Consider the following 27,500-nt stretch of genomic DNA (forward strand, 5'->3'; position numbering starts at 1 on the left):
CTTGTATTTGGAGCATAGATATTCAGAATTGATAGTTCCTCTTGGAGGATTTTACCTTTGATGAGTATGAAATGCCCCTCCTTGTCTTTTTTGATGACTTTGGGTTGGAAGTCGATTTTATTAGAAATTAGAATGGCTACTCCAGCTTGTTTCTTCCCACCATTTTCTTGGAAAATTGTTTTCCAGCCTTTCGTTCTGAAGTAGTGTCTATCTTTTACTCTGAGATGAGTTTTCTGTAAGCAGCAAAATGTTGGGTCCTGTTTGTGTAGCCAGTCTGCTAGTCTATGTTTTTTTATTGGGGAGTTGAGTCCATTGATATTAAGAGATATTAAGGAAAGTAATTGTTGCTTCCTATTATTTTTGTTGTTAAAGTCGGCATTCTGTTCTTGTGGCTGTCTTCTTTTAGGTTTGTTGAGGGAATACCTTCTTGCTTTTTCTAGGACATGGTTTCTGTCCTTGTATTTTTTTTTCTGTTATTATCATTTGAAGGGCTGGAATCATGGAAAGATAATGTGTGAATTTGGTTTTGTCATGGGATACTTTGGTTTCTCCATCTATGGTAATTGGGAGTTTGGCTGGGTATAGTAGCCTGGGCTGGATTTTGTGTTCTCTTAGTATCTATATAACATCTGTCCAGGCCCTTCTGGCTCTCATAGTCTCTGGTGAAAAATCTGGTATAATTCTGATAGGCTTGCCTTTATATGCTACTTGACCTTTTTCCCTTACTGCTTTTAGTATTCTATCTTTGTTTAGTGCATTTGTTGTTCTGATTATCATGTGTCAGGAGGAATTTCTTTTCTGGTCTAGTCTATTTGGAGTTCTGAAGGCTTCTTGTATGTTCATGGGCATCTCTTTCTTTAGGTTTAGGGAGTTCTCTTCCATAATTTTGTTGAAGATATTTGCTGGTCCTTTGAGTTGAAAATCTTCATTCTCATCCACTCCTATTATGTGTAGGTTTGGTCTTCTCATTGTGTCCTGGATTTCCTGGATGCTTTGAGTTAGGATCTTTTGGGATTTTGCATTTTCTTTTATTGTTGTGCCAATGTTCTCTATGGAATCTTCTGCNCCTGAGATTCTCTCTTCCATCTCTTGTATTCTGTTGCTGATGCTCACATCTATGGTTCCAGATTTCTTTCCTAGGGTTTCTATCTCCAGTGTTGCCTCAATTTGGGTTTTCTTTATTGTGTCTACTTCCCTTTTTAGGTCTTGGATGGTTTTATTCAATTCCATCACCTGTTTGGTCTGGTTTTCCTGCAATTCTTTAAGGGATTTTTGTGCTTCCTCTTTAATGTCTTCTACCTGTTTAGCAGGGTTCTCTTGTATTTCTTTAAGTGAGTTATTAATGTCCTTCTTGATGTCCTCTACCATCATCATGAGATGTGCCTTTAAATCTGGGTCTAGCTTTTCAGGTGTGTTGGGGTGCCCTGGACTGGGCGAAGTGGGAGTGCTGGGTTCTGATAGTGGTGAGTTGTCTTGGTTTCTGTTAGTAAGATTCTTAAGTTTACCTTTCGCCATCTGGTAATCTCTGGAGTTAGTTGTTATAATTGTCTCTGTTTAGAGATTGTTCCTCTGGTGATTCCGTTACTGTCTATCAGCAGACCTGGGAGACTCTCTCCTCTGATTTTCAGTGGTCAGAGCACTCTCTGCAGGCAAGCTCTCCTCTTACCGGGAAGGTGCACAGATATCTGGTGTTTGGACCTCCTCCTGACTGAAGATGAAGGCCCAAGACAGGACCTTTCCCACAAGCTGTGTTGCTTTGTCCTGTCACAGAAGCTGTCAGCTTCTGTGGTGCACACTCTCACCTGTGCAGACTAAGTTCAGTAGATTCTGGAACCAATATGGCTCCCTCCGATCCTGAGGCAAAAGCCTCCCGAGCCGGGCAGACACCTGTCCTCTGGCCGGGTGGGTGGCCGGATGTCTGGGGCCCAAAAAGGGCGCTGCTGCTCAGAAGCTCTGTGGCTCCCGCCTGTCCCAGAAGCTGTCAGCTTCTGTGGTGCACACTCTCTTCTGTGCAGACTAACTTCGGTGAAGTCCCAATTGTCTCTTTCTACCACGTGGGTTCAAGCAGGAATTAAACTCAGGTCATCAGATTTGGCTGCAAGCACCTTTACCCATCTCACTTTCTCAGTTCGTCAGCATTTAGAGGGGCCCTAATCCGAGATAACCTCTGTGTATATGGTAAGGTACAGCAAGGGATGAAATCAAAATATAAGAAACAATAGGAATATGCTATGCTCAAGAACAGAAGGGCTGTGGGTACAGAGAAAGATGCTAGGACAGCAGGGATCTCAGGAGCAGATGGATGGTATCTTAGAGTTATTTTTGTTGTGATGAAACACTATAACCAAAAGTAACTTGGGGAGAAAGGGGCTAACTTGGCTTACATATCCCAAATAATTTTTCACTGAGGGAGGCTGAAACAAGAGCTCAGGCTGAGTGGGAACCTAATGTTAACAAGCTGACACAGAGCCCATGGGGGTAGGTTGCTGCTTACCAACTTGCTCATAATGGCTTGCTCAGCTTGCTTTCTTATAGAACCCAGGACTACCAGCCAAGGGGTGCCCACACCCACAGTGGTCTGAGCCCTCCCACATTGATCACTAATTTAGAAAATACCGCACAGGCTTTGCTTTCATCCTGTTCTTCTGGAGGCATTTTCTCAATTAAGGTCCCCTCATCTCAGATGACCATGGAGAGAAGTGGGAGTACTTAAGTAGACAGGAGGTAGGACTAGGCTTTGCTTGGTGTCCCTTGGTCATTCTCAGGCAGTTGGTGGGTTTGCTCTTTTCAAGTGAGCATTCATGAAAGGGAAAATGATTTATGAGACTTTGTTGTGAACCCTTCAGTTTGACCTGGACCAGCAGCTGTGAGGTATGTTTGGTTTGGGGTCTGTAGGCTAAGGAACAATGAAACAAATAGCAAACACCCACATTGGCATATGGGTTTTAAGTAAGCCAAAGGTGATGGCACACGGTGGTATTTCAGACAGCTCATGGCAGGCCTGAGAATGGATAGCAAGTCAGTTTCTATATTTTATTACCTGACACTCTCCTTTTTAGTTCTAGAAAATGAGCCATACTTGAATAAACTGTGGCGTGCAGCTGGGAGGCAGCAATATATTTCAAGCTGAGACCAGCATCTGTCACTGCCCAAGTGGTAATAGGCAAGTCCTCTCCACAGCATAGGCAGAGAAGTCTGTGGTCTCTTGACAGGATGTGTTCAGAACACTAAGGAAGCCCTATCCTTAAATGGCTTGTTGCCCGTTGCTTCTGAAAGCCACCATGCTTCTCTTCCAATATCCATAAATGCACTCATGGAAACATTCCTAATGAATCAAGCTGGTATTTCATCAGCCATCTCAAAGTCTACCTATCTCTAGATCATCAGACAACGTGTCAGGCAAGAAGCAAAGGGGAAGCAAAAGCTCTCACAGGCTGACAATGGAGAAGATACATCATCTGCAGAAATGAGGCATCATAGAGTGAATGGTTTGACCAACAGGCTGTGTGTTATCACCTTGCTGGAGTCTGGAAGTTGAAGATCAGGATGTTGGCAGAGGTGGCATGTTCTGAGGCCTCGTGGGAATGTTCACGGCAATATATCCACCCCTGTCTTCATATGGCCTTCCCTCTGAGTGGCTGCGATTGGTCTTTCTCTTTGTATAAGGAAATTGGCCACTTTAGAAAAGGTCCTCACTCTAATGACATCACTTTACTTAATTCCACTTTTAAAGCTCTATGTCCAAAAATAAACTGAATTTACCAGTACCTCATTCAAAGGTACAGGGTATGAGACATTTAATCAAATGTTAGAGGGAACATAACTGAGCCCATGACAGTGTCTATCAGAAAAATGTAAGGAAATTGCAAAGAAGAGAACTCTGCAAAGATTTCCATAACAATTTGAGTTCTTGCTGTGAGCTGAAGCACAGTTGACTTTTTCCTTCCAGAGGTATTATTTGGAAGCAGAATATGGCAGCTTTATGGAATTATCATACACTTCAGTTGCAAATAATTTATAGTTACAGTGCAATGTTATATGGCCTAAAGCAAATAATCTTTCTGTGATTCAGCTCAGAATCTCTTTGTTCTTTATATGAAAGGTTCATATTTTAAAATGTGTAGAATTTATCGTGTATATTTTCCATTAACTCGAAGAGGAAAGAAGAGAGTTTCTGGTGGAGAACTGGAAGTCAAATTTTGTCAAGTGCACATCTTACCAAAGAAATTAAGGCTGCTAATTTTTCTCATATAACAATACATAATTGAAATTTTTATAACTTTTGTCAATGAGTCCTGATGTTCAGAGCTTGAGACCTACCCCAGATGCCCTAGTTAGGAAAGGCCTACATTCATTAACTGCAGTGATTTCCAGCCATGGATGATTTTGTCCTAGAGGGGCATCTTGAGATAATTCTGTCTTTCATAAATGTGAGAGAAGAAAGACTACTGTTGTCTGGTGGGCAGAGCCTCCACATAATCCTAAACGTACAGTGTGCAGGGCAGCTCCCTGGAACAGCATACAGAGTCCAGATTGCTAAGGCTTAAGAGCTATGCCTGCTGCAATCGCCCTTCTTCTCAATCAGGATGTTGAGTATCTTTACCTTTGCATCGGTTTTATTTCAGAGGGGTCTGCTTGCTGATGCCTTTCTAGGAGGCTTGTGTCTAGATGGATTAAATTCTTTCCATTTGCTGTGACACATACACACACACACACACACACACACACACACACACACACACACAGGTCTTAGGTTTGAAGATGCAAGGGTGGTAAGAACACTTGGAACATGGTGGTAGCAGGGCATAGAGTATGATAGCTGTCATTGTGGTCATCAGGAATTCAAGGCAAACTGGCTATGAGTAGGGGTTTGTTGGGGACAAAGTTCATGAAGGGTGTGAACTGGAGCAGAAAAGAAAAATCTAGTGTTTTATAAGCAACAGAGAGGGCAAGTGGCCTGGGGATTAGAAAAAAAGGTGAAGCCAAGCAGGAAGATTGTTTCCAGTTTCTGAATCTCTGAAAGGCATGTGTTTCAGAACATTTGATCACACTGTAAACCCCGAAATTTACTTAAAAGTACTCTTTCTAGTTGTGGCTTAACCCTTTAACATCTCTGGCTAGAAGAACAGGCACTCCAGTAGTACACACCTTTAATCTCAAACAATGAAGGTAAAGTTAGTTTGTAGAAGGAAGCCCCCATGTTAGAAAGTGATGTCTAATTAAGTAGCAGACAAAGTGATGAATCAGAGAAAAAGATTAAAAGAGAATAAAATATGCCCAACTCTCACAAGAAAAGAGAGGAAAGGGAAACTACTTGTGGCACAGAGAGAGGAAGGAGGAAGTTTTACTGGAATAGAGAGAGAAAGGTTGAAAGGGGAGAACAAGCTAGACATGGTGAAGACAGAACAAACCAGAGACTTAGAAGGAATAGAACGTACTGACAGACCAAACAGAGCAATTCAGGAGAGGCCGAGGTAGAAGCTAGATTGAGTCAGTCAGCTTGGAGAGGAGTTTGAGCCAGAACAGTTGAGTTGAACCAGCCAGTTAGAGTTCAAAAAGAGTAAGAAAGGGTAAGCTTATTCAGCAGCAGATCTCAAGAGAAGGAAAATATTCTAAATGTAGATAAGATTGTAAAGTCTAGAGGCTTCCAGGTCTAGGTCTAGGTTAACAGACAGAGGCAGGAAGCCTTGAAGACAATGATTATTACAGCAAATAAAAGTTACTTTTACAGGTGTGTGTACAACCTTCTCAAAATTACCAATTAGGAAGAGACATCCTTCAGTTAAGAAGAGGCATAATAGATTTTATGTAGACGGTTCCCATCTATCTTTGTTCAACATTTTGACTTTATGCAGGTAAAAAAGAAAAAAAAGCCATGCATTTAATAGAACTTTTACTTCAAGTTTTTAATTCTGATGCTGTCCTCTTCTTATCATGTTGAGCAATGGCATTGAGCATCAACAGCTGATCAGCTCTGCCATGCTGAGTGGACATTACTGATGTTCCAAAGTGAACTACATGGTCAAGTTATGGTGTCTAGTAGGGTAGATTTGTTAAATGCATTTTAACTAGAAATTCTTCCAATTTGTAATGAGGCCATCAGAATCTAACCCATCGTAAATAGAGAAGCGCCCACATGCAACAGGAATTAAGCTGCAAGTCCTCTAATCCCAGGATTCAGGACAATGAGGCAGAAGTATCACAAGACAGAGGCAAGCTTGGCTCACCTAAGACCTACTCTTAAACAAACAAATAAACAAACAACAAAAGGTTTAGTTTTGCCCGTGACATAAAAGCTGGACTTTTGACATCAGTCCAGTGTCACAGATACAGCACCTGTCTTCATAGGGATGGCAGCAGACAGAAGCTGTAAAACCTCGGGCTAGGAGGCAAAGTCACTGACCTCAAGCCTTCTTACTGTACAGTGCTTCTCCCCATAGCAATCCTGAAGTTACTTTTCTGCCCCCAATAAGTGGCATCCCTCCGGTTACACTGGGTCTTCACCTGTCCTCTTTCTGATCAATTTTTCAAGCACAACAATGAAATGCATCTGACACGAGCCAGTAAGGCTTTCTTTCTTTTTCCTTGACAACCTAATGTTTAAAAGACAGAGACTTGAAGGCCCCATTGATGTCAGGGTAGCAGTTTCAGAGAAACATAATCAAGGTCTAGTGACCATTTCCAGGGAGTCAAACATCTGTGGCATATGGGGAAAATCTGTTGGGATTATCACCAGCAGAAATAGCTGGTAAAATCTCAGATCTGTGGCTTTGTACATGTGGTATAACTTTCTGGCTTTCAGACTTGCCAAATGCAAGAATGAATAAGGCCAAAGCCAATGCAAGGAGAGCATTGTAAACAGTTTCTCAGACAGGTGTGTAGACCAAGGATCACAGATTTTAAAATATATATATTTATATATTTGTTTGCAGCTTAATAAAAATGTAAAATACATAGTTTAACTTCTGTGAACATTGTTCTAAGAAAATACACATTCTTAACACAAAAATCACACATGTTTTTATTTAAAAAGCATAACAAGCAAAAAGAAAATACACACTCGTTTCTAATCTGTAATCCAGAAAGCAATCCTATGTTGTTATATATCCTCCTGGTCTTTAGAAATACAAAATGTATACAACCAGAAATTCTGATTTATTCTCTCCTTTCTGTCACTCAACACAGATAATGAGCATTTTCTCTTGTCATCATATATTTTTTAATTGTTTTATTTTAGTGGACCCAAAGTTTACTCAAAGCCTTGTCCCAAAAATGGGATTATTTTTGCAACCGATTTTGTATTTGCCACTGAAGGGTACCATCTTTATGGATAAATATTCACACTCTCCCTTATTTTCAATATTTTTAAAAAGTGAAATTGTACTTTCAAAATGTATTCAACAGTAAGACACTTTTGCTGAGAGTTCTCAAATTGCTCACTGTGTTTGCAGCCCTGTAGATAAATGCCATGCATTACACAACTGCAGGGATTTCCATTTCTACGGATAAAACTATAAACAGCCATGCCTACTGTTACACAACCTACTTTACATTCCCATGAGCAGCCAATGAGAACTCTCTTTCCCCCTGCTCTTCTCAGTGGAGCATAGTCTTGTGTTTATTTATCATTTTTCTATATTAAATAAGGTAATTAGTGGGAAACTACATTTTTTATTATCCCTTTGATTCATTCATTTTCAGTTACTTATTTCTAATTTTCTTGTGTGTGTGTGTGTGTGTGTGTGTGTGTGTGTGTGCCTGTGTGCACTCAGGCACACACTCATGCAGACATGTGTGTGTTTATACATGCATGTAATATGGAAGATGCATGAAGGTCGGAAGGCCTTTGTGGAGTTAGTTTTGTTTCTCCTATCTTCATATAGGTTGCAGAGACCAAACATAGGCTGTGTGAAAAGTACTTTTACCCACTGAGCCATCTCCCCAGTTTTAGATTTCCAATTTTCTTGTACAAAAAGTACTGATTATATCCTATATATTTTTTATTGGCATTACCTCCTTCACTTGTTGGTCTATGAGATGTCTTTGTATATTAAAGACTTCAATTCTTTTAAATAGATGCTGCAAATAGTTTTGTAGTTCAGGATTTTTTTAAAATACAGATAAAAAATGTAGAAAAAAAGAAAGACTGGAGGTCTTTTACTATGTAAAAAATAATGGATTCATCAACCAAAACATTTAGGAGACTGGCTAAATTCTAATAGAATCGTTCTTAATACTACTCTTGAGATTTTCTTTCTAACAGTACCATGTGCTCCTGAATTTCCAGGTATATTAGGTAGGAAGAGAACCCCCACCTTGAAAATGTTGCCTGTATCTTAAACCCAACACGTTATATGTTAGGTTATATTGAAAACAGAAAATGGAGGTTCAGTTCAATTCACAATCAGCAGACAAGATATTTCTCTGGGATTTTTAGACGGAGCCATTAGAGTTAGGTATAAGGATCTTTAAAGCTGGAGGGGACAGGAGGAGAGAATCAACAGGAGATGCACTTACAGAAGAATGTTCAGAAAGATAGCACATTGTTGAATTTGAAGATGGAGAGAGAGGGCTAGGAGCTGTGGCATGTAAGTGCTTCTATAGGCTCCAAAACTAAGGAGATGTTCCCCCTTCCCAGTTTCCAGCAGCAGTGAAGCCTTGCTTTACAGTTTTACTTTAGCATAATTGTATCCTTGTTGAACTTTTACCCTATAAACTGTAAGGTAATAAATCTGCCTTGAAAGAGAAAAGAAGTGTCACTGTGCAGCTCTAGCTGGCAGGCGAATTCACAATGTAGACTAAGCTGGCATTAAACTTACAGCGACCTAGCTGTGTCTGCCTCCCCAGTGCTAGCATAAAAGGGAGAACCACCACACCCAGCCAATCTGATTATTTTTTAAGGGACTAAATTAGAAATCAGCTATAGCAGTGATGAAAGCTTATGTACAAGTACTCTTTGAGAAAGTAAATGAACCAAAGACAAGATCAAAACCCCATTTACCCAGTCTGATTTGTTTTTTCTCCCTCTCCAAATGGCACATCTAGTATATAGAAAAGCTGGAGTGAATGAATGTGAGCAGTGCCTTGATGATAATCACTTAGAGGGCGTGGCACCACATTTGTGCACATTTCCTGTGCAGATCGTGTTGATGTTTAGAACCCTACAAGGCATGTACTTAGTAATGTCACACAAATTAGTTCACTGCCTTCTTAGGATGGAGTACTATTTCCACTTGCTGGGCCTCCAAAGCTGCAAATACATTGTGCCTTCAGTGAATATCCAGTGGAGTGTTACTGTAACCAAGCAACCGGAATGCCTCCATGGACATCAGGCATGGGCAGAAAGCAATCAGTCTCTTCAGGAAGGGTCAGTGTGCAGTGAGGGCTGTCCATGCTGATAAACACCAGAGAAAACAGGGGAACATGCACTTTGACTAAGTAGAGTGTGATCTTATTAGAAAGTTCTGGAAAAACAGAAACTTCTTCAATGTCACTTTGAGCGGGGCATGAAGTCATATTTTCAAAGAGACTGCAGTAGGGGGCTTCAACCCTTCAACAGTTTACTGTTTTTTATTTGAAAGCACAGAGGCAAGGGTATGGAAAGTGGATTTCTTTTGAGCAATAGTATATGAATGAGGAAATTCTAATAAAGCCCAGTAAAAAAGAACAAAGAGTAATCAAGAAAGTAACTCAAAATTCCCCAATGTTCTGTCACTGATATGAACAGACTTAACTCCTCTCAGCATGGGACCCTGCCCTTTGTCTTCTTTATTTCTTATTTGCTCCATGAATTACAACAATCATATGACTGTCTCAACCTTTCCTATGTAACATTTTTAGTGAGGTTTTTATAATCAATTTTCTCTTCTCCTTCTCCTTCTTCTTCTCTTCTCTCCTCCTCCTCCTTCATCTTCCTCTTCCTGTCTTTTCTTCTTCTTCTTCTTCTTCTTCTCCTTCTCCTTCTCCTTCTCCTTCTCCTTCTCCTTCTCCTCCTTCTCCTTCTCCTTCTCCTTCTCCTTCTCCTTCTCCTTCTCCTCCTCCTTCTCCTCCTCCTTCTCCTCCTTCTCCTCCTTCTCCTTCTTCTCCTTCTTCTCCTTCTTCTTTTCTTCCCCTTCCTCCTCATCCTCTCCCTTCTCCTATTCTCCTTCCCCTCCTCCTTCTTCTCAGCAGGTCTCTCTGTATATAGTAGCCCTGGATGCATTGACCACGTAGTCTACGTTGTTTTCAAACTTGTAACAACCCTCCTGCATCTTATCCTAAAGTGCTAGGATCATGAGAACATACCACTGCAGCCAGATCTAGGACCTCTTTAATGGGACAACCATGACAGCTAGCTCATGGCATGTATTTGATCAATGAATTTCCATGATACTTAGGAGCCCTTGGGATCCTTGAGTAAGTGTCATTTTTCCAGTGAATTCTCTCTCTTCTACTTTCCTGCTGCCTTTGCATCTGGCACAGCTCTCTTTGCTGTAGATACCAGTACACAACCTGGGCCTAGCTCGACATCTCTTAGCCATCTTCAACTCACCACATCCAGAACAACTTGCAAAAACTGTCCACTACCTCCTAATTTCTCCTCTTCCCAAATCCCAGATTCTGTAGTTAGTACCACTGTGTGCTAATCTGGCTGAAAATGAAAATTTGAGTTCTTTTTATTGATAAGTCAAGATTGACACATTAATAGCAACTGAGTGCACATGATGACCCACAACCAACATACTCAAAACAAAACAAAACAAAACCCACCTTTTTGCTTATATTCATTTTTTTAAAAATTCAGCCCTCTCACCTACTCTATACAATCTATCCATTAGGTAGATTCAGTGTCTCCTAGTATTCAATTTATGTCAGAAGTTAAATCTCTGTAAGGATGGTCCCTCATCTGTCCATGTTGGTGCCGTTTCTGCCTATCAAAAGTATTAACGAACTAGGAGGATCCCAGTATCCCCCATACACCAAGGAAATCATAGACAGTGTTATTTATTGTAATAATATTATCTTTCTTTGTGAATACAAATGGTTCCCATAAACAAATGATAATGAAATATGGAGGTAATGGCACAAGAAGCGTGTGGACTGTGAGCACATACAGTGTGCATGTACACCAAAGGGTGTAAAACTGATGGTCTTTGAAAGACTCACACTTTTATATGAATGACTTTAAAACTGCGATGAGGATTCAGGATAACACTCTTCAGGTTATTTCCTTGGGTTGAAGAAGATAGCTCAATAGCTCCCTAGAGTACCTTTGCCATTCACTGCATTCTTTTTTCTGTGCAACTACAGTCCTCTTTGAAGTCAGACTCCATCCACACATATACCTCTGAGCCAATCTAAGGAGTGGATATGGCCCATGATAAGATCCATCCAGCTGCATGGTAGCTGGATGATTTCAAGCACAAGCATGGCTATGCTTAGCCCTGGTTTAGGCACATACTATGCCACATTAACATTAGAAAATCATCACAAGATTCATTACAGATGTCCCCAAAGACAAGCATCTACTTTCTTCAAGAAAGTGGATCTAGAATGGCAGTGTGTCTAAACATCTCATTCAAAAATGGTCAAAACCCTGGTTTTTGGATTTCCCTACCACAGATTCTTACTTGAGAAGTCTTGAATGTATCCTGGAAGTTTGCATTTTTAATTATTTATTTATTTATTTATTTATTTATTTATTTATTTACTTATTTACTTATTTACTTTATATACCATTTGTAGCTTCCTCTCCCTCCAACCCTCCCTCTATCCTCCTTCCCCATCAACCTGTCCTCTCCTTCTCATCAGAAAATGGGAGGCTCCCCTGGGTATCAATCAGCCTGCATGTATCTAATTGCAGTTTGATTGGGTGCATCTTTTCTACTGAGGCTAGCCAAGACAGCCCAATCAGGGGAAGGGATCCAAATGCTCCCACTTTAGGAGTCCTACATGAAGACCCAGTGGCATGACAGTTACCTGTGTGCAAAGGGCTTAGGTCCACCTCATGCATGCACTCTGGTTGGTGCTTCAGTCTGTGTAAGAACCTATGGGCCCAGGATAGTTGATTCTGTAGGTTTTCTTGTGGTGTCCTTGACCCTCTGTCTCCTTCAATCCTTCTTCTCCCTCTTCTGCAGAATTCTCCAAGCTCCACTTAAAGTTTGAATGTGGGTTTCCGTATCTGTTTCCATCAGTTACTGGGTGGAGCCTCTCTAATGACATTTATGCTAAGCTCCTGTCTGCAAATATAATAGAATATCATTAATAGTGTCAGTGGTGGGTTCCCTTTCATGGCATGGGTCTCAAGCTAGGACAGTCATCGATTGGCCCCATCTTTTACTCCTGCACATCTTACAGTTAGGGAAAATTGTAGGTCTGAGGTTTTGTGGCTGGATTCATGTCCTAGTTCCTCTATTGGAATTTTTTCCTGAGCACATGAGATAGTCAGTCCATATCCCCCATTGCAAGGAGTCACCCTCATAAATTCCAGGGAGTTTCCATTGTCCTGGGTATCCAGCTCATTCTAGAGATGCCTCCTCCCAATCTAGTTTTCTCTCCCAGTAGTCTCTCCCTCTGTCCTCACTTCTCCTCATCTCTCCTGTTCTCATTCCCACCTCCTTCCCCATCCAGACCCTTCTTCCATCCACCCCCAATATTTAACCTATCTCCCCTTCTCAGTGAGATTCAAGTGCCTCCCTTAGGCCCTCCGGATTACAATTTATCTTCTTCAGGTCTGGTTCATGGCAAGGTTATCCTGTACTTTATGACTAATATCCACTTATAAATGAGTACATACCATGTTTGTCTTCCTGTGTCTGGGTTACCCCACTCAGGATGATCTTTTCTAGTTCTGTTCATTTACCTGGAAATATTATGATGTCATCACTTTTAATAGCTGAGTAGTACTCCATTATGTAAATATATACCACATTTTGTTTATCCATTCTTCAGTTAAGGGACATCTAGGTTGTTTCCAGTTTCTGGCTACTACAATTAAAGCTGCTATGAACATAGTAGGGTAAGTGTCTTTGTGGTATGGTGGGACTTCTTTTGGGTATATGATCAGGAGGGGAATAACTGGGTCTTAAGGTAGATCCATTATCAGTTTTCTGAGAAACAGCCAAATTGGTTTCCAAAATGATTGTACAAGTTTGCAATCCCACATGAGCTGTCACTTCAGTTTTGATCTTAGTCATTCTGACAGGTGTAAAACAGAATCTCTGGGTTGTTTTGATTTGCATTTCCCTGATGACTAAGGATGTTGAACATTTCTTTAAGTGCTTCTTGGCCATTAGAGATTCCTCTGTTGAGAAGGAAGTTTGCATGTTTAACAAGTTTTCAGGATAATGACAAAACTACAGTTTGAGAACTTTATTCAGAATAAAGAGAATTATCTGTGTATTTCGATTTGTCTATCTGGTGTGTGTGTGTGTCTGTGTGTGTTTTCTACTTTCACAGTCTATTAATAATGTAGAGCTAATGAAGAGTATGAAGATACACCTCGTTATTCAAAAATCTAGATCATACTTTATTAATTATTGTAAGTATGTACTGTTTATTGCTGGGAGACAAAGTGCTTCTCAGAAAGCAGGTAGAATGCTTAGACAAGAAGCATCCATATTAATTCTGTCACCCATAGAGAAGGTGAAATAGATATCCACCATATAGCTAAATCAGATTAGCCTCTTCTTTACAAAGGGACTTCTGAAGTGAATATGACAACAGTTCCCCAAACTGGTTATTCAAGAGACACTAGTTGGCTTGCACATATATTTTTATTAAAATGAGAACTTTAGTCATAAGTGTGTATCCTGTGCAGAACTCAACAGGGTAATCTGATGGAAAGTGATGGGCTGAATAGAACCTGGGCTGAATAGAACCTGGGCTGAATAGAAATTAACATCAAAGAGGCCCCCTGAGAGGCGATGGAATATTAGCCTTCATGCAATGCACACCTAAGAAACGAAGGGGATTTTTCTGGAACTGGCATTTTGGAACACACAGAGCAATGCTGTCTGATGGATTGCTCTCTGTTTTGAAATGGTATTTGTATCTCTTTGGCTAGAGACCTTTTATTGCATTTTTGTCCTCTAACAAAGACGTATGAAGCTTGAAGGACTGCATAAAAGGGCAGGAGCTCTGTGCCCACACTCCATCAGTCCCCTAACTATGTTCAAATTTGGAGTGCCATGACTCCCTACCTCCTGAGGCTATCATCTGCTTTTATATAATGTCGTTCTGCTTCCTGCTACTGTCAGGAAAAGAAGCCCTGCTAGAAATATGAGTAAACATGACTGAAACAAGCACACTGCATGAAATAATGTTGAAGTAACTTCCATTTAATTAATACGCAGCCATAAGAGGTACTTTCCAGATCAAAAGTACTTTCTTTTTATTGTAACTCAAATACCAAAATATCAAGGAACTTTTCATATAATACCATAGTGAGTTGCAGTCATAAAGAAAAAAAAGCTATCATTTGGAACTCAGGGCATAGTTCTGCCTAAAGTTGTTTAGCTGTTCTGGTTTTCATCATAAACTTTAAAGGTTGGTATATTGGTTAGACTTTTCTTTATTTTTAAAACACTTTTCTTAGGGTTTCTCCAGAGACAGATGAACACACCTTGTGCAAGCACATATGGAATGCAGTTATTATAAGGAATGGCCCATGCAATTACAGAGGCTGACAAGTCTCCAGATCTTTAGGCAGGAACTTAATCCCCAAGAACCTGCAGCACAGCTCCCCTCTGGGGCCAGTGCCTGCGAACCAGAAGACCAATGGTACGGATCTAGTCCAGCAGTTCACAACCTGGGGCGTCATGACAGATATCCTGCATATCAGATCTTTACATTATGATTCATTATAGGAACAAAATTGCAGTTATATAATAGCAATGGAATAGTTTTATGGCTGTGGGTCACCACAACATGAGGAACTGTATTAAAGAGTAGCAGCATTAGGAAAGGAAATTTAGAACCACTGGTCTAGTCTGAGTACTTATAGGCTCAAAACAAAACAAGAACCAGTGTTTCAGTTTGAATTCAAAGGCAGAGAAGAAACTGTCAAAATGTGAAAGCCATCAAGCTAACACTGGGGCCAAAGGACCATGAAGTTCACCCCTGATACAACTGAAGATCAGCTATTTTGCCCTATGGGGACTCCTATGATTTCCTGAAGCTCACCCGTGTGGGGAAACTATCTACTTTTCTCAGTCTTCCAACTTAAATGGTAATCTCCAGAAACACTCTGACACACACACACACACACACACACACAGAGAGAGAGAGAGAATGATGTGCAGAAAAGACCATATAAGTTTCAGGTTATCAAGCCCCTTCACTGCAGGTATTTTGACTGTTCATATTATATATATATATATGTGTGTGTGTGTGTGTGTGTGTGTGTGTGTATGTGTATACATACACATATATATACATATATACATATATATACATATCAATACATATATACATATATAAAAATAATATATACATATATATACATATCAATACATATATACATATATAAAAATAATATATACATATATATACATATATATATACATATATATACATATATATACATACACACACATATACACACACACACATAGTGCCAAGTGTTTCCCCTCTACATGTGATTAAAATTAAATAAATAAATAAATAAATAAATACCTGTCCTGAAGCAAGGATCTAAATGTGGGGATAGTTTACTCAGAAGGTAATCCCAGGAAATACCAGAAGGAGAAAGAAGAGAGACTGGGAAGGAAAGAAAGTCAATAGGTTAAGTTCTAAAGCACTTACATTCTACTGCTAGGTTTCGAGTTGGGTGAGGAAAGGAGACTTATGGAAACCATGTGGAACAAGCTTGGGGTGTTTGTGGATGAGCTTGAGCTACTGGGAGCTGTTACTCCAGCGTGGCTGGCTGGCTCCTGGGACATATTAGTTATATAGACTTTCTTGAACCAGCTCTAGAAAGCAAAGCAAACTCATGGGCAAAGGACCCAGGGGGCAGAAGTCAAGCATGCATGTGTTTTAAAGTGCCAGTGAACAAGGGTGTGTAACAAAGAGACTATCTTTTCTTGTAAGCAGCTGCCTCCTCTCTTTATCACCAGTGACCCTCAGCTTACTCTTTAGATTACCCTCTACCTCCTCTGAAAAGCTTCTATGGATTCCCTCTGGTGTTGCTGTCTCTTCTCTGTCTGTGATAGAACCTCTGCTCACCTACAGCATCATGTCAGTTCCTGCTCTGCTTCTGCCCACGGTCTGCTTGTCATGACCTGATTGGTGATTTCTGTTAAGAAAGGGATTCTTGACCTCTGCCTTCAAGGACTACTATGCTTCTTGTATGTTGTAGACCTGAATAAATAGTTACCAAATGAGCAGAAGTAGAACACTAGTGTCATATTACCAAATAATCAGAAGCTTTGAAAGCTTATTCAGTGCTAGCTTTGGGTGTGTGTGCACACATCCCCAGTTCTAGGAGAGCTGGCTGCATTACTACCCCTCCTTTTCATATTAAGATACTGAGGATTGTGTTGTTTTATGTCACTTTCCCCACATTGCATGGCTGTTTGTGGTTTGTCCATTTAGTGAAAAGGTCTTTATCTTTTCTATTACATAAAATAAAGGGCAGGGTTTACCAAGAAAAGACAAAGGACCTCAAGATGTTGCTTCTTTCACCCCCATAGTGTTCATGACATGGGTATTTGGAAGGCAGAGCCATTCACCAGTGCTGGAACATGATATTTTATGCAAGTAACAATTTACCATTTGATGATGTTTCAATACCTCTTCTAGAAATTGCATTCCATCATCTAACTCAGTCCTCAAAACAAGTTTATATAATAGACATTCTTATCATCACTCATTGTGACTGAGGAACCTGAAACCCAGAAAAAATAGACAACTTTCCAAAACTATATATCTAATAAATAGGTGGGCTAAAGAGCCAGTAGGTAGACCTGAGTTCAGATGTCCTTAGAAATTTTTTTTGTTTTTGTTTTTGTTTTTCGAGACAGGGTTTCTCTGTGTAACCCTGGCTGTCCTGGAACTCACTGTCGACCAGGCTGGCTTCGAACTCAGAAATCCACCTGCCTCTGCCTCCTGAGTGCTGGGATTAAAGGCATGTGCCACCACTGCCTGGCCAAAGTATATTTTCCTAAGACAGTGAAAATAAGATCCATGAAAAATATACAGTTAATTCAAACTTACATCAAATAGATGGTCTGGAAAACAGTCACAGACATTCTTTCTGATTCAGCTGTCTCTTGTCTATCTCAGTTGAACCTGCATCAGAAAATGCAAACTTTGACTTAAAGAGTATAGATGAAAAGAGAGAGAGAGACAGAAACAGAGACAGAGACAGAGACAGATATTCACTATCAGGAACAAGGCAGATAGAGGAAGGTAATGAAAAATACTATAGATTATGCTCCAAAGTTCTGTGCTCTAGAAACTTGGTCTTCAATCTAATGCCATTAAAATTCTAGGCCATTTTACAGATAATCAGATCATGTGGGCACTACCATAGAAAGACATTAATGTGGTCCTCACAGGACTGGGTTAATGCTCAGATTTTATACTTATAGGATAGAGAAAGAGAGCTGTGTCTTTTCCTGCTATCTTTCTTACTATTAATGTGTGTGTGTGCTTATTTAGTAATACCATCTGCATATCGTAATATAGCCAGTGGTGCTCTGTTCAGAGGCCTGAACAGATGGAACCGCACTATCTTATACTTTTATCCTCCAAAACCATGAGCTAAATATACCTCCTGAATCTGTAAAGTGCCCACTTCAAGTATTTTGTTATAGCAACATAAAATATACTAACATCAATAATACCTTGAGGAAAGAGAGAGTAGTTGAATGTTGCGATCTGTCTAGGTGATAACACAAATGTCACAGGGTAAGGAAGCTACTTGGAACCAGATATTGTTGACCTTAAGTATCAGAGGGCAGAATCAGTTTTTCTCTTTGCACAGGGGGTAGGGGGGAAGTGTTATTATGAGGCTGTAGACCAGAGTAAAACTGTATTAAGATTGGGCTGGCAGCCACATGTGAATGGAAAGTATGTCAAAGAAAGAAAACAGAAGGAACTACTGGGAAACCTCCAAGACACATAATTCAGAGGAATTATTAGAATGGAGTGCAGTAAAGTAAGCAGGGGGAACAACCATGGGGGTGTTGACTCTAATTTAGTGCCTGGGCTGCTGTGAGAAAACACCATACATAAATGAGGAGGCCTATAAAATAGAAATTTATTTCCCACAGGCCAGAATGCCACTTCTAGAGCCTGCTATGGCCCATGTTCCTTACATAGTACCTTCTCTCCATTCCTTAATGGAAGAGCAAAGACTGAGCTTCAACTTGACTTCTTCCTTTAGGCAACAGATCTCATTCATCAGGGAGTCCACCTTGGTGATATAATCATTTTTCAAAGATCATGACTTTGGGGATAAGACTCAACAAATAAAGGGATTCCACACATTCAGACCAAGGTAATAGATATAAGGAGCATTCAAGAAGAGACACAGCAGGCTGTAAGTTCATAGGAGTAAGTAGTTAGGGTAGTATGCAACTGAGGCAGGAGGATTGAGAGAATTTTTTACATGGCATTATTACAGCCTTGGCTACACAGGAAGACCATTTCTCAACACACACACACACACACACACACACACACACACACACACACACAAAGAGGGGGCAGGGTAGAGGAGAAAGAGGAAAGGAAACGAGCGTAACCCGGCAAGCATGCCATCATAGTGCAGATGAATCATACATCTCTGTCCATTTAGAAGGTGTTATTCTGGGAAATGAAGGGGATTGAACCGGAAGGAGACCACCAGTAGAGTCTGTGGGAGCAGGTGGCATATGTTGGTGTGGGTCTGTCCATTGTGCTGACATTGGAGCACTGCACACATGCTGTCCATGAGTGTAGACTCAGGGGACTTAAAGTTTGTGGGTAACACTTTCAAATAATTAAAATGTCCAATGGGACCACACATACTTTGTATAAATAAAACACATTGTGGTCCTTATATGTTGTCATAAACAGGAATGTAACCTCTGGTGTTAGGTTCTGCTGGAAGAGTGCACTTTCTTCAAGCTCCACATGATGATCCTGAACAAATGGCTGCTCTAGTACTGCTCTCTGCTCTCCTTTTGTGTTTCTTTTGTTATTCGATGAGTCAAACTGGACAGTTCTGTTGTTTCTTACTTTGATGTGAGTCTTATCTTTCCTTTTCCAACAGATGATAACAATGAAGGAACAGATGCTGACATGAAAGAAGATTCAGGTAATAAGATTGTAATTTTATTACTTGGAGTAACGTAGGGAACTTATTCAAATCCTATAATTTTTAATGAAAGACAGAATAAGATTAAGAAAATATAACATTTTAAATGTGTGTTCAACATCGTAAAATAGGAAGGCAGCCATAGTAACTTTTAGGCAAATATAGTTACTATGTTTGAGTACTAACTTTCAAGTTTTTGCAAGAGTAAAGGAACAAAATAAAAAAGAAAGAATGAAAGAGAGAGAATGAGAAAGAAGGAAGGAAGGGAGGGAGGGAGGGAGGGAGGAAGGGAGGAAGGGAGGAAGGAAGGAAGGAAGGAAGGAAGGAAGGAAGGAAGGAAGGAAGGAAGGAAGGAANAGGGAGGGAGGGAGGGAGGGAGGAAGGAAGGAAGGAAGGAAAGACATTTTGTTAGCATAGTGAGGCAATTTGTAAACCACCACCACATCTTTGTGTTCAAGTAAACAGTTCGCTTTGCTGATAAGCTGTGGCTGAGGAACTCCAGAGCAAAGCAGGTTTACTCATCCAATTCTCTAAGATCTGGGTCTCAAAAAGACAGGTTCTAGGGTCTTCCAGAAATTCTTATCTTCTTGCCTGGATGGTGACTGGCCTCAGCTATGAGCAGAAGCCTTATTGGGGGCAATTTCTGAATTTCTACAAAGAGATCTGGACGATCTAGAAGGCATTCCAACATGGTAGCCAGCTGATTTCACCTTGAAGGAGTCAATGAGCCCAGGAGATGCTTCACCTCCCCAATGTCAAGGTTTAGAAATCACATAACAATTTTGTTGAAGATATTTGCTGTTCTGGCAATTCCCTCCTGGGCCGGGCAGATACCTCTCCTCTGACAGGGAAGGTAAAGATGGCCTATTCAGCCATCAGTGGAAAGAGAGGCCCATTGGATGTGCAAACTTTATAGGCCTCAGTACAGGGGAACGCCAGGGCCAAGAAGTGGGAGTGGGTGGGTGGGGGAGCGTGTGGGGGACTTTTGGGATAGCATTGGAAATGTAAATGAAATAAATACCTAATTTAAAAAAAAAAAGAAATCACATAACATCACTTCTTCCATTCTACATGGTGGTGGTTCTTCACTGCTCATGAAACCTCAATTGTCCCTGTGGCTATCTTTGATGAATATCCCATAGCACTTACAGTTCTCATTATTAAGATAAATCCCAACCATTCAAGAAAGACCAGGATCCCAAAGGAACCTGTTGGCTAAATTTATAAGTTCTGGCCTAAGGGAGCTGTTCAGTGTGTCCTTAACCAGTGATTCATTAATCCATAGACTTGAATGCAGTTCTAGCTACACCATTTGTTAACTTTTAACGCTCTTCTACCATATTCATGGGTCACTTCTGGGGCAATAATCCTCACCATATTGTTTCACATAGAAGACTCAATGAGATAATATACCTTAAATGCTGTTCACAGTGCTTAGCTCTCTATAAAGCTACACTATGCTGTTACTTTCTGTTGTCTTTTTCTCATCCATGGAGCTAATTATATGATTAAGAGAAGCGTATTCTCCATTTCAATAGTCAAAATGCTCTTGACATGAAATGGGGTCAGCCTTCAAATTTTAAAACAGATATCTGAAAGATTTTAGTCTTGAGTATGCTGCTGATAATCTTTGTCTGAGAAGCTCCATTTAACAGAGCTTCAGATACTGATGTCAAGGATCTCATTGACTGAGAGTTGATTAAAATGGACATTCTCTGCATTTGTTTAATTCTGTCCCTCTTGTGGTGACCCACTCACTGCATAGAGAAATAACATCTGCTCCCTTCTTAGAAGCTCACTGGAGTAATAACCCATGCCTTTTTTCTATTCTTCTCCAGTCTAAGACATGTCTGATTTGTAAGATTTCCTTCTCTCCACAAAGGCAATGGACTCAGCTAATAGAGGTAGATGAAGTATCAGAAAGTTCCAAGCAGGAATGGAGGGAGCAGAGGAGAGACTGCAGGAGCAGCTCCTGGCTCCCTGCCTATGTTCCCTCAGCACCTATTCTTGGCTCTGGATGGAAACTTTCTAATGATAGCTTTTATGGCCCCCAGCTGAGTGTTTTTCTCTATTCATGAAAGAAAACCCAATATTCTGGTGAGCTAGTTCTCCAGAGTAGCTCTCCAACCACCTCTGGGCTAAAAGTTGATTTCCCAGGATTCCTGTGGAGGGGGTGTACCTCAGTGAGAGTTCTTGTACAAGGACTTTGATTCAATCTCCAGATACACCACACACACACACACACACACACACACACACACACACACCTAAGACATATCTGGGACAAGTTTTAGGTTATGCTGTAGTTAGTATGGTCCAGTAGAAATATATGAGTTTCATATTTAATTTTGTATTTTCTAGTACTTGCATTAAAATAAATAAATAAAATTCGCTTTAGTAAAATTTTATATAACACACTCATCCAAAAACATTATCATTCCAACATGTAATCAACAAAGAAATTCTGTTACATACTGTGTCTAAGTTTTAATACTAAATCTTTGACGTCCATGCATATTTTGTATCCATATCTCAGTTCACATTAAGCCAGCACATTTAAGTCCTCACTGGCAATATTTATATGGCTGGGAAATTAAATAGCCTGATTCTATACCCTCACCAAGTAGTCTCCAATAGAGTTGAGTCTATGATGCCCATGCTAGGACTTATCATGAATGTATGCAGAATTTTCTGTCTTCCTTTTCTTACCTTGATTCTGTAGTCCTTTTCTAATACTTCCTGAGATAAACTCTCAAATTATCTACTTGTACTCAAAACACTGTCCCAGTATCTGTACCTGGGAGAGTGTAAAACATTCTCTAAGACAAGAATGTCGCTTGATTTTTGTGAAAAGTAAATCCCAAGATGAATTTTTTATAGAAACTTCAATTCTATTTTATTTTATTTTCTTCACTATTTTTAATTATTTTGTTCATTTACATTTCCAATGCTACCCCAAAAGTCCCCCACTCCCACTTCTTGGCCCTGACGTTCCCCTGTACTGAGGCATATAAAGTTTGCAAGACCAATGGGCCTCTCTTTCCACTGGTGGCCAACTAAGCCATCTTCTGATACATATGCAATTAGCGACACGAGCTCCAGGGGGTACTGGTTAGTTCATATTGTTGTTCCACCTATAGGGTTGCAGATCCCTTTAGCTTCTTGGGTACTTTCTCTAGCTCCTCCATTGGGGGCGCTGTGATCCATCCAATACCTGACTGTGAGCGTCCACTTCTGTGTTTGCTAGGCCCCGGCATAGTCTCACAAGAGACAGCTATATCAGGGTCCTTTCAGCAAAATCTTGCTAGTGTGTGCAATGGTGTCAGTGAGAAACTTCAATTCTTATGTCCATAGAGTTTGTCTTATTTCTAAAAAATCTGCTCTAGAATAAGTTGCTCGGGACCAGTTTTATTCTTAGTTATTCTTATTCATTGCCTTACATGAAGTGTCCTTGGAGGATCTTCAGCTCTAGGGACCATCCCTTCTCAGCCAGCCTATGTTCCCATGGATCATTTGCCTCAGTGCTACAGGTACACATTTCTAGGCAAAAGCACTTGACTTCTTAAGTAGAGTTAGCTAACTATCCACATCATTGATTCATTTTAAGAAATTATTGAAAGGCAGGAGGACTCCACAAGCTAGAATCAGCATTTGAGGTTTGGAGTACTATCATTTCTGATTCGAGTACAATCAGATTTCCAGAGAGTTCTGCCATCAGCATCTGGATGAGTCTGACTCAGTGGCCCATGATGACACGACAGAATGGATGTGGGAAGCTAGCTTCCATCTCCTAATGTTTGAGTGTTGAAACCATGGGAGATGCGTGTACCAGATGGTCCATAGCATTCCAGCTGGCTCTGCCAGACATTGGTGTGCAGGTTGACTTTATTCTAATCTCACAGTCCTTGTATATTGGCCTGCAAGATGAGCCAAGGCCTCCTCCTAAGACCATCCACTTCTGCCTTCCCTCCACCATGCATCACCTCTTTTGACAGAGGTCATAAAACTAGAGAGATGATTAAGAATACAACTGACCTAACGAAGGGCTACTTGAGTTACTCAACTTAATAACAGATGCTATATATAAATTCAATGAAGTGCTTCTCACCTGGCTCTCTGAGTGGTTTGAGTTCTGATGGAAGGCTTCAAATGATTCTGCAGATGGGATAATATCAGCCATGTACATTTCAGAGCTACCAATGAAAGAGCTGAGGGAGAGACAGCACAACTGATTGATGTGAGGGAGCTCAGGTCTGGCTTAGCACACCTCTTAGCACACCTGATTTCAACTGGGCGTTCACCTATGCAGATCACTGGACATGCATGAGTTTATTTCATACAACAAAGAAAACTTTCATTATGGAGGCTTCAAATAGTTGCTGCTTAAATTGTGCAGCCAGAATTTGAATCCAAGTTTGACTTACCCCAGAATGCATGAGAATAAGTTTTTGCTCTGGTCTCCAGACCCTAAGAGCAAATGGAGGCATAAGAACCTCAAATAGAGTTGATAGATCTTCAAGGTGACGTAAGACATAAAAGACATAAAAGAAGCAAGCTGGCTTAAACACTTAGAAATTTTAGCCCTTTAATCAGCCATAATTCCAGCATGGCAAATGGTTGCCCCATGTCCTTCCATCTCAACAGCCACACACTCTTTACTTGGACCAGTCTGAGCCAGCAGAACTCTACCTACATCAAGTGTCATAATATTGCTTGTCTGGGGGAGGGGAAGGGTAACCATAAGGGTAGGAGGTAGCCATCCTTAGGGCTAGGCTCCAGAGTCCAGCCTTTGCCAGAAGCAGGCAACCTAAAACAGTGCTTACCAAGAAAGCCCATGGCATTGTTTTCAAAGAGAAATAAAATCAGCTTCTTCAGCTCCCTTCAGAGCAAGAGGGAGTAACTCTCCTGCTGAGCCTCAGGTAGAAACCTTTGCACAGAGGTCATGTTTATCGGTGACTTTTACCTGAACATCTCGTGGGCATCAAGAAATGATCAAATACTCATGAATTTCCCCCATGCCCTTATATGCAGCATGCTCCCTTGTCCACCAAACACCTGCAGTTTATGATAGAAAATGTTAGTATTTGGGAGTATTATGATATCTTTAAATGTAGGCAAGCAGATGTCTTTGAAAAAAATCTCCCCTAGACCATAAGAATTTCTATTAAGGTGGGAAATCACAAATTTGGAATGCAATTATCAAAACCCTTGGTGTAAGCAGCCCTGGTTTGGAGTTGCATTTTTCATCTCTTGAGATTCTCACCTGGCCCCAGGACAGAAGCACTCTTGAGAGTCCAGTGGCCTAGATCCTCTAATGGTGAGATCACAATGTCACCTTGCCCACTTTGTGACTCCATGGACTGGATATTTGTACGCAATGAGCTGTTTGAAAGACCTCATTTCTGGTTTTGCTGAAACCTTCTAGAGGGTCAGCAAGCATGTCACACCTGTGACAGAAGTCAGAAGTCACTAATGCAGTCATTGGCAATATTTTTCATCCTGGCCATCATAATAACCTCAGCCATGACTGACTTGTGACCACATAAAACCTCGCTCGTGCCCCCAAACCTTTGTAAACTGTGATGCCAAAATTTGTAATAGCCCTTCTATCAGATGTTTTTTTTAATTGTTGTTCTGTTTCTTTCTTAACAATTGAGAGAGAAGGGGGAAAATTAGTTAGACATAGTTCCATAGTATAATTTTAGAATTCTGGAATGAGCAAACAGCTGCTGAGAGTATAAGAACTAGGCATAGACCTATTAGATCTTAGACTTAAAGAAAGGACCAGTGAAGCAAAAATAAAATAGACTGTAAAATGAAATTCTCACTGTACTGCTCAGCGCCAAGGATACAGGAGGGATTCGAAAAGAGAAGTGCCCTTTGCTCACAGAATTTAGAGTTGGTTGAATGTGTATATAAATGTACAAATAAAGACATAAACAAAGGAGCAAGATAATTCCAGATCCAAGTGGCGGGTTTTTGAAAGGCTTCACTGATAGGTGTTTTACATTATGGAATTAGGGAAAGCTTTTCTAGGGAGGGTTTGGTAGGACTGAATTTAGCCTGGAAAACAAAGTAAAACAACAACAACAAAATGATCCAAAGTAGGCAGAAATGTGATGGAGATACTGGAGTAGAGACAGCAGAAAAAATCCTGAGGGCAGGAATCAGCCTAACTGTGGTTCAAACATAAAAATAAATTAAAGAGGGGCTGAAGAGATGGTTCAGCAGTTATGAGCACTGGCTGTTCTTCCAGAGGCCCCAGGTTCAATTCTCAGCACTCATATGGCAGAGCTCACAACTATCTGTAACTCTAGTTCTAGGGGACCCTACACCTTCTGTAGCTTCTATGGACACTGCACACATATGGTACACAGACATACATGCATTTAAAACATCCATGAATATAAAATAAAAATGGGGGAAATACAAAAGGCAAATGAAAGATGAAACTATAGATGCCAACAGGGCCACATGGCACATTGTGTTCTAGAGCAGAAGTAGATGAGGATGTTCACCCTAAGTAGTGATTTCAAACAGGTGAGCACCCTGCATCTGATTCATGTTTTCAAAGCTCACTGTGTAGAGAAGCAGAAGCACAGTTCTCAGAAGAGGAGAGCAGAAGGCTAGAGACACAGAAGGCCAGGAGGTTCTGCTGACTCGAGTGCCAGCACAATTCCTAATAGATGGGTCTAGGATATGTTAGGGTGGAGATGGCAAGATTAGTTGGTGTGGGCAGAAGATGAGCCTAGGTTTGGATGGTGATACCTAGGTTTTAGTTTAAACTGGTTGGTAGATAGTATGCAATGCCATCCAGACATGGAGTACCACAGAGAGAAGTTGGTCCACATGAGGTGTAGTTCAGACTGCTTTTAGGTTATGAGATTCCTGATATGGGTTTAGTGAAGAGAAACCCTTAGGCCTTGGAGGGTAGTGCACTTAAGCCCCAAGCCTTGCATGGAGTAATGGTAAGCGTGCCTTTGAGACCTAGGACCTGGGAAGAAGGTCAGCTGATAATGACTCTAACCTTAGTTGAGGCCCCAGTCACCCCACAAAGAGTACCAGGATCCCAGAAAATAGATTTCTTGGGTTCCCCATTAATGAAAGTTAAAAGGAAGATAGAGTATTGAGGAGTTCATTGGCATAGGCCAGAGCATCTAGTCTTAGAGTGAAGAAGGAGTTGTTACTGGGTTGAAAATGGAAGGGGAAAGCCATAGAAGATATCCAGCCCCAAACAAAAGCCACCCAGCCAGGAAGGTAGAAGACACTGAGCTCAGGAGGAAGACGAAGCTGAATATGTAACTCAGAGCTGGCAAACATTCTAATCAGATGGGGGTGGACTGAGAGATGTTTTGTCAAGCTCCCTTCAGTTTTTACTAGCCCCTGTGGGTAGATTGAAGAAAACATTGAGGAAGTTGTTAAACACAATAGTTTAATTGGGGACATATGAGAGATCTGCTTAGATTCTAGATTACAAAAGAAGCCTCTTAAATAGAAGCAGCATCTTTTCCAGTCCTCCTGTTACCTCAAAAGATGGGGTGACATTGTATTTCATTTGCCCTCCTTTGAGGACTAAGAAGAAAGGTATAATGGCACCTGCTAAGCCATGAAATAAAAAGCAGAATGCCCTGGACTTCCTGGGGAGAATTATTCAAATTTTTAATAAAGCTCTTGTGTATAATTTGACATTAGTATGAATCATTAATGATGTCTACAGAAAGATGCTGGAGCTTAAGTTTAAGTCTGTGTAGTAGAATGAAAAATCCAAGCTCCTTGCCAAAATTTACTTCAGCCACATTTACAGATGGATCTATAGTCAAGACTTAATTAAGTGCGTGCGTGTGTGTGTGTGTGTGTGTGTGTGTGTGTGTGTGTGTGTGTGTGTTGGGCAGAGGTTACTAAGGAGAAACATCTTTAAATTTTAACACATTCTGAACCTTACTGGTAAATATTTAACTAAGAATTAATAAATCTTTGTACTTCCAGAAGGGCCAGAGCCTAAAGGCCTTTCTCCACCCCACAAGAAGAGCAAAGCAAAGAAACCAGAAAGTTCAAAAGACTCCAGTGAAGGTGGGTTCTGTGCCTTGATGACAAGCTTTCATTTCATTTGTAAATTATGTGTATACTTCCAAAGTTAGGTATTCTCAAGGGTTGAAAATGCCACAGAATAATTGTACTATGCCTTCCTAATTATGCTCAGTATCTTTTGTGAATATGA

General features: G+C 40.6%; 1 protein-coding gene across 7 annotated transcripts in view; it reads left to right on the forward strand.

The window, feature by feature from the left end:
* Window positions 1–27,500, forward strand: part of Macrod2 (mono-ADP ribosylhydrolase 2) — a 1,935,542-nt gene that overhangs the window by 1,736,340 nt on the left and 171,702 nt on the right. For all 7 annotated transcript variants that reach the window (XM_021155700.2, XM_029471903.1, XM_029471913.1 and 4 more), the window contains exons 10-11: window positions 19,238–19,282; window positions 27,269–27,352. In XM_021155700.2, coding sequence (XP_021011359.1) covers window positions 19,238–19,282; window positions 27,269–27,352 — 129 coding nt within the window. The remainder of the gene's footprint in view (window positions 1–19,237; window positions 19,283–27,268; window positions 27,353–27,500) is intronic.

The sequence above is a fragment of the Mus caroli genome, chromosome 2, assembly GCF_900094665.2.
Source record: "Mus caroli chromosome 2, CAROLI_EIJ_v1.1, whole genome shotgun sequence".
Lineage (NCBI taxonomy): Eukaryota > Metazoa > Chordata > Mammalia > Rodentia > Muridae > Mus > Mus caroli.